This window comes from Balaenoptera borealis, assembly GCF_965194805.1.
Source record: "Balaenoptera borealis genome assembly, chromosome: 2".
Lineage (NCBI taxonomy): Eukaryota > Metazoa > Chordata > Mammalia > Artiodactyla > Balaenopteridae > Balaenoptera > Balaenoptera borealis.
In genome coordinates this window covers 52,959,439-52,978,605 of record NC_138867.1, presented here as the reverse complement: position 1 = coordinate 52,978,605, position 19,167 = coordinate 52,959,439, and the positions used below count along the sequence as shown (strand labels likewise).

At 39.8% G+C, this 19,167-nt stretch overlaps 1 protein-coding gene across 3 annotated transcripts in view; it reads right to left on the bottom strand.

Annotated features, from left to right (window-relative positions):
• The window catches only part of RGS7BP (regulator of G protein signaling 7 binding protein), a 140,050-nt gene that overhangs the window by 27,852 nt on the left and 93,031 nt on the right, over window positions 1-19,167 (bottom strand). For all 3 annotated transcript variants that reach the window (XM_082383192.1, XM_082383194.1, XM_082383193.1), the window contains exon 4: window positions 515-662. In XM_082383192.1, the coding sequence (XP_082239318.1) occupies window positions 515-662 (148 nt within the window). The remainder of the gene's footprint in view (window positions 1-514; window positions 663-19,167) is intronic.

The window sequence follows — 19,167 nt, the reverse complement described above, 5'->3', positions numbered from 1 at the left end:
TTTGACCACTAAGGGGCCATCATCTACATCCTGTGAGAGTAAGAGAAGACAGCTCTTCGGAAAGCTGTCTGTGAACTGGACAGAGCCCTCAGCCCCTGACTGGCAACTGAATAGGCCATTACATACACCTGAAATCTGAGAATCTACTGGAGGCATCTTTGCACAATTTTGAATTCTTCTCCCTTAAACAAATGGAAATTTTGGGACCCAGCCTGGTGGGTGAGCTGTGATGGGTATATAGATCCACCTTTCTCCCTTCCCAAGGAAGCACTCCATTTTCATCTCCATGGAGATGCAAGGCTGTTGGAGTGGGCTAAGCAGAGGCCTGGGAGCCCACATCTCCTGGAGGTTCTGCTGTCATTCTGCAGATGGATTTGGACCCCTCACCGTCTCTCATCTCAGTTTCCTGAGAGCTCTGTTTCTGAATCTGAAAGAGAAAATCTCAACTCTCTCTAGCCCCTGAGTATTAACTAGAGGAGGATTGGCAGTCTATTTAGGGTAACTTCCCACTTACCTTTCAGTGTTCTCAATGTCTGTGGAAACCTGCCAGGAATGTTGCTGAATATCTACAGGGGATGATGAGGAGTCCTCTAGAGCAGGTGTTTCAGCACACTCTTCAATTTTGCAATCCAAACTCTTGGTTCCCCCTCCAGGCTCCTTTCCTAAGGGGGTTGGTGTTGGTAAAGAGAAGGGGATAAGAAATCATAAATGCAAATTCTATACCCAAGATATCATTGCAAACGTTGGCTATGCTTTGAGTCAAATGCTCCATTAACCCTAGAAACTTCTTTGAATACTAAAATTGTGTGTGTGTGTGTGTGTGTGTAGCATATTTTCACAACATTCTGGGAAAGGTATCTGAGGTCAACGCAACCTGAAGATCAAGATTAAAGTAAGGGCCCTGCCTTTGATGGAGTATTGGTGCTTTGTAACCCATTCTTTGTGAGTTAGATCGGATTAGCTACGGAGAAGAGATTCAGCCTGTGAAATTGTGCTGTGTCTTTGGTCCTCAGATGCAGGGGCAGGTAAAAGGGCCAGGAGCAGGTGACGCCCAGCAGGAGGAATAGGAGCCCTGCTGTTCCCTCTGATTCTGACACTAGCCCTCTGGGCCTGTGAGAAGCAGCAGAGATTATGGACCTGCCTTCCATTTCCTTGGCTCTCCAACCTCCTTCAGTGTATCATTCTATGAGGAGAGAGCCCAGTCTCAAGATCCAGCCTCACTCTGCTGAGACCACAAAGTGCCATCAACTAAAGCACCATGTACTGGGTAGCCGTCCACAGTAGTGAACTGCCAATGCAGTAGTAAACTGCCAATGCACTAAGACTTGTATTTACCGGGACTGATCTCAAGGGAATAAATCAATACTTTCTGGAAACAAATCTCCGAATTGGTTAGGCCATAAATTCATGTGAAATTAAGTGGGAATTATAGTCTGTGGCCCCGATATCCTCTGTTAATGTCTTTTATTCTGCCTTGAACTTCTGGGTATCTGCAAGGGTGTATCTTGCTATCATGGGAATGGCATACGAGGCCCAAGAACTGGGTTTTAATTTTTTATTTGTGTGTGTGTGTGTTTTTCTGCTGCGCCACATGGCTTGCGGGATCTCAGTTCCCTGACCAGGGATCGAACCTGGGGCCCCAACAGTGAGAGCGCCGAGTTCTAACCACTGGACTGCCAGGGAATTCTCAAGAACTGGGTTTAATTTTTTTATTTGTGTGTGTGTGTGTTTTTCTGCTGCGCCACATGGCTTGCGGGATCTCAGTTCCCTGACCAGGGATCGAACCTGGGGCCCCAACAGTGAGAGCGCCGAGTTCTAACCACTGGACTGCCAGGGAATTCTCAAGAACTGGGTTTTATTTATTTATTTTAATTTTTTTAATATACCTTTATTGTAGTATAATTGCTTTACAATGTTGTGTTAGTTTCTGCTGTACAACAAAGTGAATCAGCTATATGTATACATATATCCCCATATCCCCTCCCTCTTGAGCCTCCCTCCCTCCCTCCCTATCCCACCCTTCTAGGTCATCACAAAGCTTCGAGCTGATTTCCCTGTGCTATGCAGCAGCTTCCCACTAGCCATTTTACATTTGGTAGCGTATATATGTAAATGCTACTCTCTTACTTCATCCCAGCTTCCCCTCCCCACTCTGTGTCCTCAAGTCTGTTTTCTACGTCTGCATCTTTATTCCTGCCCTGCCACTAGGTTCATCAGTACTGTTGTTTTAGATTCCATATATGTGCATTAGCATATGGTATTTGTTTTTCTCTTTCTGACTTCACTCTGTATGACAGACTCTAGGTCCATCCACCTCATTACAAATAACTCAGTTTCGAAGAACTGGGTTTTAAACCTGGCTTTTTCAGTTGTTCATTAACTCACTCATAATATTTCCTGAGTGTCAGCTAAGTATCAGGTACTGGGTTTGGTACTAGAGAGACAGAGATGAAAGAAAGAATAGTCTTTGTCTCATGGAGCTTAAAGTGTTAGAGATAGACAATTTAAAAAATATACAAATAATTATAAAGCTGTTGTATAATATTATGTAGTCTGGTATAAATGGTAGCTATATTGTTGCTTTCACTCTTTCAACCAGTTTTATTTGTATTATGTAGCTACATCTCCAGACTGGTTGTTAAGAAATCGTTACAGCCAGTATCATTGAATATTCATGAGATAGCAGCTCCACGTGGTTACCTCATAGCTCAATTTCCCTAATCATGATATGATTGTTTTTGTATGTTTAAAAAAATAAAAAATAAAACAAAAACACTTATGAAAAGGAAGGCTGTTTATGGTAAAATCTAATGGGAAGCTTTTCCCTTGGATTCCTGACCTGAAGGCGACTAGCAAAAATCTCATCCCTGTCATTTCTAACCCATGTAGTAGCAACACAAGGAGAAAGAGACAAGCAATTAACTGGTAATTAACTGTACAGCATTCATCAGCCTGTAGTAGAGATGGACCTCTGAATATTCAGCCAAAGCACAAACACAAGTTTACTGATGAAAACTTTTGATCCTTTTGTGTATACTTTATGCACATTGATCCTGGGTGATGGAATTGCTCTTCCAATTTTATGGCATTGCTGTTGGGTAGAAATTAATTAAGTACATAGCATATTACCATTAAGTACATAGCATATTACCATTTCCCAGTTGGAGGGCATTGACCTCTTAAAAGCACTTGCATTGAATCTCCTGGTAGAGTGCACGCATGCAGTCCATTTGGCACCTACCTCTGAGCAGTCAGCCTTGGGATGTGAGTCTGAGCAAGAGTGGCTAGGACTTGAGAGAGAGACAAAAGGGTGGTGTTCCCCCAAACAGCACTCTGCTTTTCAAAGCTCTAAAGGACAGGGCCACCTGAAAGCACACATGGCTCCTGTTCTGCTCTTTTGGGTTTGAAATGCCATGGGGAATGGAGGATGGTTTGGACAGCAAATGGTGGATGAAGAAGATTCACACAAAGAAATTCTCTGCTTTATGGGCTCTGCTTGGCGTGGGGCCACTGTAGCCCCTACCCTGTGGTCAGGACCTTAGAGCCCAAAACTTTCATTCATGGGAACAGGGAGGACTCAAGGTAGTAGTGTGATGTTCCTTCTTGGAGTCCTCTATCTCCTTCATATGTATGCCTCTTATACACGAACACATACGTGAAGTCCAATCCACAACCACTTTATGTACACTTACTGCCTGTACTAATTCTACTTACATAAGACAAAAACATTCTAAAAAAAAAGTAACATAACTATTCATGTATTCCTGAAACATGCCTATGAGCTTGCAATGCCAAGTACACCCTCCTTTCCCTCATTTTCAGAGACTAGATATAACTCTGCTAATGCGGATGCACAAGAATGAAAAATTTGGATGCTGGACTTGCAGTTTGGTGCTTTCTGTTAGCTTACAAAATCTCTGCAGAATTTTGATTATATTATATCTTCTCTGGCTGGCACATCTTGAAAGACAGGAGATTGATAGGAATTGTAGGGGTTTTCAATTCCAGAACATATGTGGGGAGATCATAGTTGCTCTCATTTACTGATAGCACTGACTTTACACTGGGCATCCTTTCCCACTACAGTCCCTGTTTATTGCCTTCATAAAACACTTATCACTAATAGAAAATTATCTTATGTATTTGCTAACTGGTTTATTATTTGCTCACCCCAACCCCACTCTCATCTCCCATCTCCCCATCTCCAAACTAGATGTGTAAAGTCTGTAAGGCTAGGAACCTTATCTGTTTTCTTCAGTTCTGTAAGTCCAGTACCGAGGATGACAGCTTACACATCAGATGATTTCAACAGATATACGGCATCAAAAAAAGTAATTATAGTATATATGTTATGCAACTTTCTTTGCCACATTATTATGGTTAGAGATACTTTCATGTTAATGCATACTGATTTATTTTATGCTTTTAAATGGATGCACAGTATCCCCTAGTAAGGCACTTACATTGTAATTCTTCCCTTTCTCTGGAGTATGCCAGTATTTGTATGGGACAGATCCTTTAAAGTAGAAAACTTGGAAAAAGTATATGTATTCACATTTTGTACTTTAATATATATTGCCAAATTGGCCTCTGAAAAGGCTATGCTAATTTACCTTTGCCTTCCACCAACTGTAAATGAGAGAATCTATTTCCCTACACCTTTGCCAGAACTTCATATTATCAATATTTGATTTTTGCTTATTTGATGAGGGAAAATAGAATCTCTCATTGAAGTTTATTTTCACCTCTTTTATTACTACTGAGATTAAATTTATTCTTCATAAGTGGATTGGCTACCTGTATTTCTTCTTTTCATTTTCTATTCATATCATTTGTCCATTTAAAAAATAGAGCTGTCTTCAGGACCAGATGGCTTCACAGGCGAATTCTATCAAACATTTAGAGAAGAGCTAACACCTATCCTTCTCAAACTCTTCTAAATTATAGCAGAGGGAGGAACACTCCCGAACTTATTCTACGAGGCCACCATCACCCTGATACCAAAACCAGACAAAGATGTCACAAAGAAAGAAAACTACAGGCCAATATCACTGATGAACATAAATGCAAAAATCCTGAACAAAATACTAGCAAACAGAATCCAACAGCACATTAAAAGGATCATACACCATGATCAAGTGGGGTTTATCCCAGGAATGCAAGGATTCTTCAATATACGCAAATCAATCAATGTGATAAACCATATTAACAAATTGAAGGAGAAAAACCATATGATCATCTCAATTGATACAGAGAAAGCTGTCAACAAAATTCAACACCCATTTATGATAAAAACCCTGCAGAAAGTAGGCATAGAGGGAACTTTCCTCAACATAATAAAGGCCATATATGACAAACCCACAGCCAACATTGTCCTCAATGGTGAAAAACTGAAACCATTTCCACTAAGATCAGGAACAAGACAAGGTTGCCCACTCTCACCACTATTATTCAACATAGTTTTGGAAGTGTTAGCCACAGCAATCAGAGAAGACAAAGAAATAAAAGGAATCCAAATCGGAAAAGAAGAAGTAAAGCTGTCACTGTTTGCAGATGACCTGATACTATACATAGAGAATCCTAAAGATGCCACTAGAAAACTACTAGAGCTAATCAATGAATCTGGTAAAGTAGCAGGATACAAAATTAATGCACAGAAATCTCTTGCATTCCTATACACTAATGATGAAAAATCTGAAAGTGAAATTAAGAAAACACTCCCATTTACCACTGCAACAAAAAGAATAAAATATTTAGGAATAAACCTACCTAAGGAGACAAAAGACCTGTATGCAGAAAATTATAAGACACTGATGAAAGAAATGAAAGATGATACAAACAGATGGAGAGATATACCATGTTCTTGGATTGGACGAATCAACATTGTGAAAATGACTCTACTACCCAAAGCAATCTACAGATTCAATGCAATCCCTATCAAACTACCACTGGCATTTTTCACAGAACTAGAACAAAAAATTTCACAATTTGTATGGAAACACAAAAGACGCCGAATAGCCAAAGCAATCTTGAGAAAGAAAAATGTAGCTGGAGGAATCAGGCTCCCGGACTTCAGACTATATTACAAAGCTACAGTAATCAAGACAGTATGGTACTGGCACAAAAACAGAAATATAGATCAATGGAACAGGATAGAAAGCCCAGAGATAAACCCATGCACATATGGTCACCTTATCTTTGATAAAGGAGGCAAGAATATACAGTGGAGAAAAGACAGCCTCTTCAATAAGTGGTGCTGGGAAAACTGGACACGTACATGTAAAAGAATGAAATTAGAACACTCCCTAACACCATACACAAAAATAAACTCAGAATGGATTAAAGACCTCAATGTAAGGCCAGACACTATCAAACTCTTAGAGGAAAACATAGGCAGAACGCTCTATGACATAAATCACAGCAAGGTCCTTTTTGACACACCTCCTAGAGAAATGGAAATAAAAAGAAAAATAAACAAATGGGACCTAATGAAACTTAAAACCTTTTGCACAGCAAAGGAAACCATAAACAAGACAAAAAGACAACCCTCAGAATGGGAGAAAATATTTGCAAATGAAGCAACTGACAAAGGATTAATCTCCAAAATTTACAAACAGCTCATGCAGATCAATATCAAAAAAACAAACAACCCAATCCAAAACTGGGCAGAAGACCTAAATAGACATTTCTCCAAAGAAGATATACAGATGGCCAACAAACACATGAAAGAATGCTCAACATCATTAATCATTAGAGAAATGCAAACCAAAACTACAATGAGATATCACCTCACACCAGTCAGAATGGCCATCATCAAAAAAATCTACAAACAATAAATGCTGGAGAGGTTGTGGAGAAAAGGGAACCCTCTTGCACTGTTGGTGGGAATGTAAATTGATACAACCACTATGGAGAACAGTATGGAGGTTCCTTAAAAAACTAAAAATAGAACTACCATATAACCCAGCAATCCCACTACTGGGCATATACCCTGAGAAAACCATAATTCAAAAAGAGTCATGTACCAAAATGTTCATTGCAGCTCTATTTACAATAGCCAGGACATGGAAGCAACCTAAATATCCATCAACAGATGAATGGATAAAGAAGATGTGACACATATATACAGTGGAATATTACTCAGCCATAAAAAGAAACGAAATTGAGTTACTTGTAGTGAGGTGGATGGACCTAGAGTCTGTCATACAGACTGAAGTAACTCAGAAAGAGAAAAACAAATACCATATGCTAACACATATATACGGAATCTAAGGAAAAAAAAAAAAGGTCATGAAGAACCTAGGGGCAAGACAGGAATAAAGACACAGACCTACTAGAGAATGGACTTGAGGATATGGGGGTGGGGGGAAGGGTAAGCTGTGACAAAGTGAGAGAGTGGCATGGACATATATACACTACCAAACGTAAAATAGATAGCTAGTGGGAAGCAGCCGCATAGCACAGGGAGATCAGCTCGGTGCTTTGTGACCACCTAGAGGGGTGGGATAGAGAGGGTGGGAAGGAGGGAGACACAAGAGGGAAGAGATATGGGAACATATGTATAAGTATAACTGATTCACTTTGTTATAAAGCAGAAAGTAACATACGATTGTAAAGCAGTTATACGCCAATAAAGATGTTAAAAAAATAAAAATAGTGCTGTCTTGTTGATTTGTAAGAATTCTCTCTATGTAATAGATACTGATCATTTCCACTGCAGGTGAAACTGTAAATTACTACCATCTGAGATTTGGAACTTTATTGAAGGATGACTCATTGATTACTTTTTCAGTACTGTCTAGGTATAATGGTTTATTAAAAGATTTTACTCTTCTTGAGTTAAATTTGATAACTCATTTGTCCTAGAAAATTATTCACTAAATACATTTTTAATAGTATGGTTTTCTATTGTAACAGTTTCATATCTCTAATGCTGTGTATTTATGGCTTACAGTTTCTTTGCACACCACTGTTTCTTGGATTCCATATCTTCCTGTTTCTTGGATTCATTTTAATTTTGCTGGAACATATCTTTGGCTAATTATTTCAGAGGAGATCTCCGAATACAAAATTTCTTAGTCTTTATATTACTGAAAATACTTTTTCTTCTCTCTCTCTTGCTGTACGCACACTTAAATTCTAATTGGCTGGATATAAAAATCTATGTTCTAACTAAGTTTCTCTCACAACTTGGATATTGTTCCCTTTCTTCTATCTATACCCAAGGATGCTATGTATGTAGCCTGTTTATGGCCCTCTGAAATTTTTTTATCTTTAAACATTTGAGTTATGAAATGGTTCCTAAATATGTCTAGCTATGGGTTCTTTATATATTACTCCTTTTTTTGGCATTTGATTGGCATTTGCAATCTACTTTCACCAATTTTTTATTTTGAAAATTTTTTAATCCTATAGCAAACTTGCAAGAATAATACAATGAATATCCAAATATTCTAGTTTAACCAATTGTTAATATTTAGCCATATTTTTCTTTTATCTCTCTTGGTCTCTGCGGGTGTGTGTGTATTATATATATATATAGGTTTCATATATATGGATTATGTGTATAACATGTATATGTATAAATGTATAATATATATAATTTTTTGTTGAACCATTTAAGAGTTGCAGACATTAATGTTACTTTATCCCCAATACAACATATAACTCCTAAAGAACAAGAATGTTTTCCTACATGGCCTTAAAACAATTAGCACATGAAAAACTTTATTTAATTTTGATTTAAATGATTCAATTCAATTTGATACAATGTTATTGTTTAATATATATATAATCTATATTGAAATTTCCCTATTTGTTCCAGTAATGTCCTTTATAGCTTTTTTTTTTACATTGAAGGATCCAAATAAGGATTATGTACCACATTTAATTGTCATGTTTCTTTATTCTCTTTTAATCTAGAATAGCATCCTTGTCTTTTTTCATTTTTCATGACATTGATACTTTTGAATAAAGAGTCCGGGCCAGTTGTTTTAAAGAATGTCTTTAAATTTGGATTTGTCTGATTGTTTCCACAAGTCTAGGTTCAGAGTAAACATTTTTTGCAAGAATATTATAGAAGTGATATTGTGTCCTTTTTAGTGCATTGCATTAGAAAGCATACGTGTTTGTCCCATTATTAATGATGTTAAGTATTGACTACTTGGTTAAGGTGATTTCTTCCAACTTTTACCATGGTAGAGGACTCTTTTTCCCTTTGTAATTATTAAGTAATCTATGGAGTGATTTATTAAGATGTTATAGCCTTTTCAATATAAATATTTCTTTAGGTTTGCAAAAAGTTTTTCTATTTTTCTTAATTATCTATTTCTCTCTGTTTTCTCTGCTCTTTCAGAATCCTATTTCATGTTAGAGTCTCTGGATCTTAATTAGCCCTATATTCTATATTCACTGTGGGGGGCTGAGTTCTGGGAGAATACCTAGACTTGACCTTTCAGGTCCCTATTTTAGGCTCTCAGTATTTCCATTATAATAATTGTTAAGAACTGTGAAGGGTCTGAGATTTTCCTCTACCTGTGAATTAACCTGCCACAATCTCATGGATCCTGGAAAGAGACACGAGACTCCTGGGTTAGAGACAAAGAAAATTTAGTACTCACAAAATAGTAGTACAGTATCAGCATTTGTGTTAATTTCTTGAGTTTTAATTCCCACAGGGAGACACAAGAAGAGCCAGATCATTATACCTCCACACACACACAGGAGACAGGAACCCTGAGATTAAGGATCCGAAGTCTTCTATAAGCATGTCTGCCCTTTGCGCCAGAGGGAAACATTTTCATTATACTGAATCGTAAGCATGCCTTGCTCTGGAGGGGAGGCACTGTCTCTATTTTTCAAGAACATTTACTAAATAAACATCCTTGAAAAGATAGTGTAAAACAAAGGGCAGTCAGTGCCTCACTTTGCAAGAAAAACTCTGTTCCCTGAAATGCAAGAGCCTCAAGGAGAATTGTCTCCCAACACTAATTAAGCCATCTATTAAAATTTTATTTGATGGGACTTCCCTGGTGGTGCAGTGGTTGAGAATCTGCCTGACAATGCAGGGGACACGGGTTTGATACCTGGTCCGGGAAGATCCCACATGCCACGGAGCAACTAAGCCCGTGTGACGACACAACTACTGAGCCTGCGCTCTAGAGCCTGCGAGCCACAACTGCTGAGCCCGCATGCCACAACTACTGAAGCCCGCACACCTAGAGCCTGTGCTCCTCAACAAGAGAAGCCATCACAATGAGAAGCCCACACACCGCAATGAAGAGTAGCCCCCGCTCGCCGCAACTAGAGGAAGCCCGCACACAGCAACAAAGACCCAACGCAGCCAAAAATAAATGAATAAAAAAAAAAATTTTTATTTGATGGATAACACTTTCATTTCCAACAAATCTGGTTGCTTCCTTTCTGTTACAGTTACTGCTTTTGAGGTATGACAGACCTAAAATAAATCTATTGATTACGTTTATATTTTAAATTCTTCATCTGTTTCTACTTTAAAATTTGTTCATCAAGTATTAGTTGTTTGCGTGTTGCCATTTGGTACCTCCCTTTCAGGGTGTTGATTTTTCTTAAAAATCTGCTCATCCCTGGATGTCTGTTCAGCTTTGTCTTTGAGGATCTCTCTTTGCCCATCATCCTGATGAGTATCCTCCTTCTGGTGATTGGAAAAGGGGCAGGATGTGTGGCTGGACAATGTGTGTCTAAAGCTTGTCTTCTGGGTGCTTCTCATCTCCATTGATAAGTTTACCTGGGCACACAGCCTATTTTTTGGGTCCCGTGTTTGCTTTGAGCTTCCTGTTTACAACTCCTACTCCAAAGAGATATGTGGAACAATTTAGCCTGGGAAAAAACACTGGAGTCATGTGCTCACTTTCTTGTTCCTCTGCAGCAGTCCTTATGGAGGATTCGAGTTACTTCACCTTCTGTTCTGCTTTGCTGCCTGGTCCTGACACTCACAGCAGGTGTCCTCCTGGGGTAAGCAATGATGGTCTTGGTTACTCAGTGTGGGGCAGCCCAGCTTTTCCTGAATGCAATTTCAAGCATTCATTTCCCTGACAGCAGTTCCAGAAATCCTTCCTGTGATTTGCATTTGTTGACTCCTACTTTGAAGTATCTCTGGAATTGATTTTATTTTTGTAGTATTTTTCTCCTGCATGAATTTCTTTTGTTTCTTCTTGAGTTTCTTACTGGCTGTGGCTTCATTTCTTCATTTATATCCACCAATCCAATCCCTGTTGCTTTCTAGCTTTGAGAAATTCCTCAATTTCTGGTTTGTTTAAATCATACTTCCTTGTTTTTCAGGGCCATGGGAGACTGTTTTGTGTCTGCCGACCTCTTTTTTTTTTTCCTCTTACAATTAGTAGGGCCCATTTGACAGAGTTATGGCAAATGGATTCTGAATAAGAGTGGTGTATGCCTCTTCCAGATTGGCTTCTAAAAATCTTCCCATGGGAACGCCCATGCTTTCTTTTCTCCCCAGACAATTGGATGGATGTGGGGAATGGAAAGAATAAAAGGGCCCACCCCCCCCAGCTCTGGCATTGGACTATGACAGTGGTGAATAATGAACTCTCATTGTTCTCATCCATTGAGATTTGATGATGTTTCATGCAGCTGTTACCCTACCCTGACAAATACAAGAACGAATATGGATTTATCGTTTTCATTATATCTTTTGCTGTTATTTCGATGGATTTTTAGTAGGAGGGAAAATATACATATGAGTTCAGTCCAACACCTCTGGACAAGCTTTTTTTTCTCCAATTATACTCCCTCTCATTTGACAACAGATGCAGAATGAAAGCAAAGTCCTTTGCTTATTCAGTAATTATGAATTGAAACTTTATCTGCTCCAGGCACTGTACTAAATGCCAGAGATACAATGGTGAACACACTCAAGGTGATCAACTCTGGAGAGGACAACAGACAACAAATCAGGTGTCTACCCCTCAATGTAACACGTGCCTGGGGGACACATTGCATGGGCATAGGCCCCGCCTTGGAGAGCCAGGAAAAGCTTTCTGCAGGAAAGTCCCATCTAAGTTACAAACCAAAGAAAGCATAGGGTAGACCAAGTGAAAGGGATGGTTGTGGAGTGGGGCAGGGTGGACAATATGTTTCAGGCAGAGGGAGCAACTGGAAAGAACTTCCAAGTTCAAGTTCCTCGAAGTAGTTCAAGATGCCGTGTGTGTGGCCGGCAGGGTATGGGGGGCAGATGAGATGGGGTTGCTGGTGAGAGATGAGGCTGGAGAGGCTAGCAGGGCCAGTCCATAGATGCTCTTCTGAGCCACATTAAAAAGTTGGCAGGGGAGCACCTCACAAACCTGGATGTTGGCCTATCTGAGTTCTGCATCCCCAGCTTCCCCCCTTTGACCAGTTATCCTTAGAAGGAGCACCTGTTTCTAACATCAGGTGGGCTCTCTGCTCTGCTCTCAGGAAAGGGTCAAGCTGCTTCTAGATGGTAACTTCAAGTCAAAGTTTTACTTTGCCCAAGAGTGACTATGCATTTAAAATCATTTTTTATTATGAAATGAAAGACTCTGTCCCCTGAAACATCAGTTTCAGGCCTCAGTGAACAAGTATTTTCTCGGGGAGGGGATGGAGGGGGAGGGGAGAAGGAGAGCCTTTAGAGCGCCTTAAAATCTCACTAAGCTGGCTTCACCACTGTTGAGAACCAGGATGTCAAAAAGTTGGCCACTTTCCTCAGGGCCTCGCAAAGCTTTTGGCCTTCAGCTCCTTTGGGATTTCCATGTATTTTTAGCCTGTTTATGGATAATATAATAGGCATGTTTGAGGAAAAGTTAAGGGAAACCACACATGAAGCACATACCAGTTTGGAAGGCTGGTTATTCTTATATTTGTGAGAAATGGTCAGTTGTTTAGGAGGAACAAAAACACATCTGACTGTGGGGCAGCCTCAAGAGTCCCACAGATCTCTTTCACCTCAGAATTCCTAGGCATTGGCCTCAGAAGACTGGGGTCCTTTATTTAGAGTGGAGGCCCCTTTATCACACTCTACTCTGGAGACCTCTTTCCTCCTCTTGATCTCATTTCTCCCATCCTCTTTCTTTTCTATTCATATTTTCCTCTCTCCATTTCCCCTTCTCCTCTCCACTCCTTGCTTGCCTGCCTGTCTTCAGCCTATAGTGACAGGAGGAAGCATTGCCATAGTGTCTCCTTGCAGGCCCTGAGTTTGGACTCCGATGTCCAGCAGAGTCAATTTTATCCATTTGTGTAAATTTCCCTAGGAATCAAAACAAAACAAACTAATCTTCTCTGAGCTAATATTCTGTCACTGCACTATCATTTCCTTGATGGCAGGGGCAAATTTCCTATGTCCTTTGTGCTCCTGACACATTATCTGCTATGATACTATACACAGGGAAGGCTCTCGGGACAGTTTTCATACTGACTGTGAACAACTAAATGAACACAGTTTACATGAGATGCGTGGAAGCTTGTCCACATGGTTACTCTCACTCTCATGCATTTTCATAACGGGTAGGAGATTTATAACTCCATCCAGTGTGAAAAGGACTGGGGAAATGTAAGCTGTTTGTTAAGTAATCCACTTTTACTCTTGCATTTCCAAAAAGCATGTAATTTAAATAGAAATAAGTTATATTAGTTCAGTTAGTTGTTTGCCTGTATTAAAAAATAGTTTCAAAGGCTTTTCTACATTGTGGTAAGAAGATATTCATAGTGCCATAAAACACGTAGTGGAAAATAATACTTATACCATAAACAGAAATCCATTCTTGTCCATACACTGGGAAATAAACATTTTCCAACACAGAGCTATTTCCCTCCCCGCCCTGTGTCCTTCTCTGTGTTCCTTATGACACTGTAGTCCTATCATTGACCCCAGAGTAGTAGTCATCTTGGTGGTTCCATTAGCTGAGTGAGGAAGCAGAATCACAGGGCACAGGAGAAGAGCAGACAATGGAAACACATTTAAGAGAGGTCCCTATGAGGCTTTCACTGCTCCATTTCCAACCCCTAAGGTAGAGCAGAACAATGTGCAGACGGTATTGACTGTATAGTTAATTAATTTCAACTTTCCTTTAATGGGTATCATGGCTAAATCATGCTCCCTTTGGATCACAGCAAAATATCTTATAAATCATTAAGTGATCTATGGAATTAACTTTCCCTCTCATCTTAAAAGTAACTCTCTGAACTTATTTTGGTAAGAAATTAAATATACAATAAAATTTAGCCATTAAACATGGTATTTTGGAATATGTGCACCAATCATTGTCAGATGTGTGGATAAAATTCAGCCCATGGTGCTAGTATCTTTCATTTCCTGATTTGATATGTTCTCTTGCCTTTCTCCAATGTAGCTTAGTGGGAAATGGTCTGGTGTAGTGGAACAATCATGAACTTTGCAGTAGGATTAATGTGCTCTGTGACCTTGGACAACAAGTTACCTCTTTGAGCCTCAGCTTCTCCATCAGTAAAATGGGAAAAACGATACTTGAGGATGAAATAAGATGACAGGTATAAAGCACCTGGCAAGTAGAAAGTATACAATAAGTGGAAGCTATTATCATTGCTGTTATCCTAGTCCTCAGCTGACATCTACTTTGACAAAAGGTGATGAATATTGTGTCCTGTTCACTGTGTGGTATTGATGTATGAGGACACGGAGACAGAGTAATAGATGGTGTTAGATTGCCCTTAGATTCCAGAAGTTGGTTATATTTATGTTCTTCAGATAGTACAAGCTTGTTCTGATCTTGGGTCCTTTGCATTAGATACGAATGTTTATGAAGTTGTGTCCTTCTTGTCATTAAATCTCAGATTAAGTTCTACCTCCTCGGAGAGCTTTGACCATCCCTTCTAAAGTAGCCACCCAGTCATGGTCACTTTCTATTACATTACCTATTCTAATTATTGACATTGTAATTTTAGTGTTTGGGATTTTTAGAAATTTTTCCCCCTATTTCTCTGCACGAGACTATATACTCCATAAGAACAGGGATCTCCTCAGCCCTGATCGTTTCAGTCTCCCAGTACCTTACATAGGTGCTCAACAAATATTTGTTCAAAGAACAAATGCATGTTTCCACTCATAATTTGAATCATAATCTATTTTAAGATTTATTCTGCTTAATTTCTTCTAACCTAATGTTCTATTTTAGTATCAGTTGCCTCATTACATTGGAAAAGAAGGCTTTACTTGTGGTTTTATTCTATTTCTGTCTTTGTGTTGCTTGTTTCTTTTATTGGTGTGGGTCTTTTTTTTTACGTTTCTTAATAGGAGGCTGGAATACCCTGGAGTCTTTACTGCTCATATTCTGTTCTTTGTCTTAAGTTTATCCTGTATTTTCCTGGATGGATGGCGGTTCATTAATTTCTTATGAGAGCATCTTGAGCTCTCAGCTCCCACTAGATTTTGACATTTCTCTCTTCTTTCCCCCCCCTTTTTTTTTAAATTTATTTATTTACTTATTTATTTTTGGCTGTGTTGGGTCTTCGTTTCTGTGCGAGGGCTTTCTCTAGTTGCGGCAAGTGGGGGCCGCTCTTCATCGCGTTGCGCGGGCCTCTCACCATCGCGGCCTCTCTTGTTGCGGGGCACAGGCTCCAGACGCGCAGGCTCAGTAGTTGTGGCTCACGGGCCCAGCCGCTCCGCGGCATGTGGGATCTTCCCAGACCAGGGCTCGAACCCGTGTCCCCTGCATTGGCAGGCGGATTCTCAACCACTGCACAACCAGGGAAGCCCTTCTTTCCCCTTTTGTGACTACATTTCCTCCGCATTTTTTCTCTCTTTATATATCCTGGTGGCACATTGCAGGGGAAGAACCCATCTTATCTTAGGGGGAGGAAGGGAGAATGGTATACCTCAAAGGACCTGGGGACAATCTGGCTGTAAGTGATGGCAGAAGAGTGGAGCAGAGTCAGAGAAGACCCTTGAGAAAGCAAGGAGAGATGAGAATAAAGATGAAGGAGCAAGTTCACATGTGAAGGGGGGCTGCACTGTAGTGCTCTCTCTTCTCTGCTCCTTTCAGAATGGAAAGGTTGTCAAAACTGACTGACCGTGGGGAGAATGGGAGAGAGGAAAGCTGTGGTCAGAACGGCAGGATCATCCAATTCTCTTAGAAATCTGGCTTCACTTTCTGCCAACAGAGTGAATGAAACCCGTGGTCGCATTTTATCTGGTGTCAGGAAACAGGCATTAATGGTCAATATGATACATGGATTCAGTTGTGGGGAAAGACTTCCTACCTAATTAACTGTGAAGAAGTGAGAGAAACTATTTTTCACTATACACATAGAAATTAGACTTTGTCAAGTAATGGCCCAATCTAAAACTTAAAGTGTTAAAATATGAGATTACACAATGCCTGAAATTATTCCCATCTGTCATCTTCTCCACAGTTTTTCAGAACCACACTCTGCATGGTATATTCCAATAGCCTTTATTAAATGTGGATTTTTACCTCATATTACCATAATTTAATTTTGTTGGCCATGAAATAAGATGATCATCTTAGTACTGTTTGTCTTCATTTTTTTGGGCAATAGCATGATCTTATAAAGTATAAAAGATTTCCAAGTAGATTGTACCAATCAGACTTATGAGACAGCAAAAATTCAGAAACATGGTGCATGCAAAAAGCATGAAGGTCCACTGAAGATGTTGTTAAGGACAAAGAATACTTATAATTCGCTTAATTGGGAGAGAAGGACAATCTTCATTATTAAATTCAAGCTTTCTGCAGAAAATGAGATTTAAAATGATTTGAGGCTTATTTTTCCCAGAAACAAACCATACTCCTTGCCCCTGCGGTAACCTTGTGTGACCTTTTTCTTCAAAGAGTAAACACATGACTACTCAATACAATAGTAAAACTAAATGTAATATTCAATACTTTCTGGACTTACGGTGGCAGTCAGGGAGGTAATTAGAAATAAAAATAAATTAAGGGGCTTCCCGGGTGGCGTAGTGGTTAAGAATCTGCCTGCCAATGCAGGGGGACACGGGTTCAAGCCCTGGTTTGGGAAGATCCCACATGCCACGGAGCAAGTAAGCCCATGCGCCACAACTACTGAGCCTGCTCTCTAGAGCCTGCATGCCACAACTACTGAGCCCGTGAGCCACAACTACTGAAGCCCGTGTGCCTAGAGCCCGTGCTCCGCAACAAGAGAAGCCACTGCAATGAGAAGCCCGTGCACTGTAACGAAGAGTAGTGCCCGCTCGCTGCATCTAGAGCAAGCCCACATGCAGCAACAAAGACCCAATGTAGCCAAAAATAAATAAATAAAATAAATAAATTAAAAAATAAAAGTACAGATAATTGTGAAACAATTTGGCTTCAGAATCTAATCACAACAAAAAATTGACCAGAGACTCTCATATAGAGCCCAAATAATGACTCAATTACAATTCCTTTTTTTCCTTGATAGAAGACAAAGAGTAAAGAAGAATTGGCCAAGCTGTAATAAGAAATTAGGAGGGAGAAAAAATTAGTTAACCTAAAAGTTATCAAAATACCAATTTTTACCATAGCATTAAAAGAAACATACCAGAAAGAAATTCTAAGCAGAAAGAGATTTCGAGTGTTATAGACTAGAATGGGAATCACCATACCCCTAAGACTCTGAGGACTATACTCATCCCTCAGTATCTGTATGTGTGTGTGGGGGAATGGGATGTTGGTTCTAGGACTTGCCATGGACATCAAAATCCATGGATGCTCAAGTCCCATAGTCGGCCCTCTGTATCCGTGGTTCCATATCTGTGGATTCAAACAGCAATAGATTGTAAGCATAGTACGTGATCTGCGGTTGGTTGAATCCGTGAGGGCCAACTCTATTTGATTTCTTGAAGGGACTGAGTGAGCTCATCTAGACAGGACCCCTCCTAGCCCAAGGCCACACTAGAGATACCACTGTTTGGATAAAGAGTATATTATCTGGCATCTTAATTCTTGGTAGACAGACTTCTGTCTAGTGGTGATAAAGAATAAAGCATACAACAAAGTTGAAAGTATGTACTTAGGTGAGTAAGAATAGCCAGGTAAGGGCTTGAAAGTTTCCATTATTATACATATGATGGGGTGATTTCCTTTTGTTTCAAAGGTAGCAAAACAGTTATCCATCTTCACTGTGTTTCAGAATCACCTGGAGTGCCCTCAGATTCTGATTCAGTGGGTCCTGGACAGGATTCATGAGTCTCCATGTTTATCCAGCACCCTGGATAATTTTGAAGCACATTTTCTAAGGATTTACACTTTAAGTAGTAATGATTTTAGAAGAATCAAATAGAAATCCAACTGGAGACTTAATCCTACAATGGGGAGAAATCAAAGATTCCATCAGGTATATTCTTTTTAGAGTCATACTTAGAGGGTTAGGTGCTAGAGCAGGGAGCAGGGGTTTATTATTTCTAAAGGAAGAGGCAGGGAAGGATAGGGATCAGAGACGGACAGTGAAGATAGGAGGCAGTGCAGACCACATGAGCTGATCAGTTAAGAGATGATGTGTTTTTTATTTGTGTGGTCAAGACCAAATACAATAAGGAAGAACCTGGATGAGGGAATACCTTTTACTTTTAAGCAGAGAGCTAGCAGAGAAGAGTCTTCCTTTCAAAAGTCATTTGTGAGAAGACAGAAAGTAGGAGTGGATGGCAGGGAGACCAGGTGAAAAACCAAGGAGTTAGAGTGAGACAGGGAGTGCGGGTCACATGGTGTTATGGATAATCATCAAGGGCGATTTCGGGGGCAACGTGGGCATGAAATACTGCAAGTACAGCCAATGCAGACCTGGGGAAAAAATGGCCCATACCCAATCTAGTCAACCATGATTAGAAAGAATGCAAATACTACTCAGTGTGTGTGTTTATGTGTGAATGCACGTGTGTGTGTTGGGGGGTGATGGTGGCAGTGTATGAGAACAGAGAGGACAAACAAAGACATTGGGCCAATGACAACTGTTTGGGTCATCAGTGTGTCTGAGTATTCAATTTTCTGATCAGGACTCCTGAGTGTCAAGGGGATAATCTCTCCAAACATGAAGTAAAGGTGGAAACCCGTGAAAATTCAGCCTTTAGAAGGAAAAAGAAAAAGATAATATTCATGTATCGAGAAAATAATCTCTCTTTGGAGCAGCATAGCATAATCTTATTTTTAGTTCTGCCTTGTG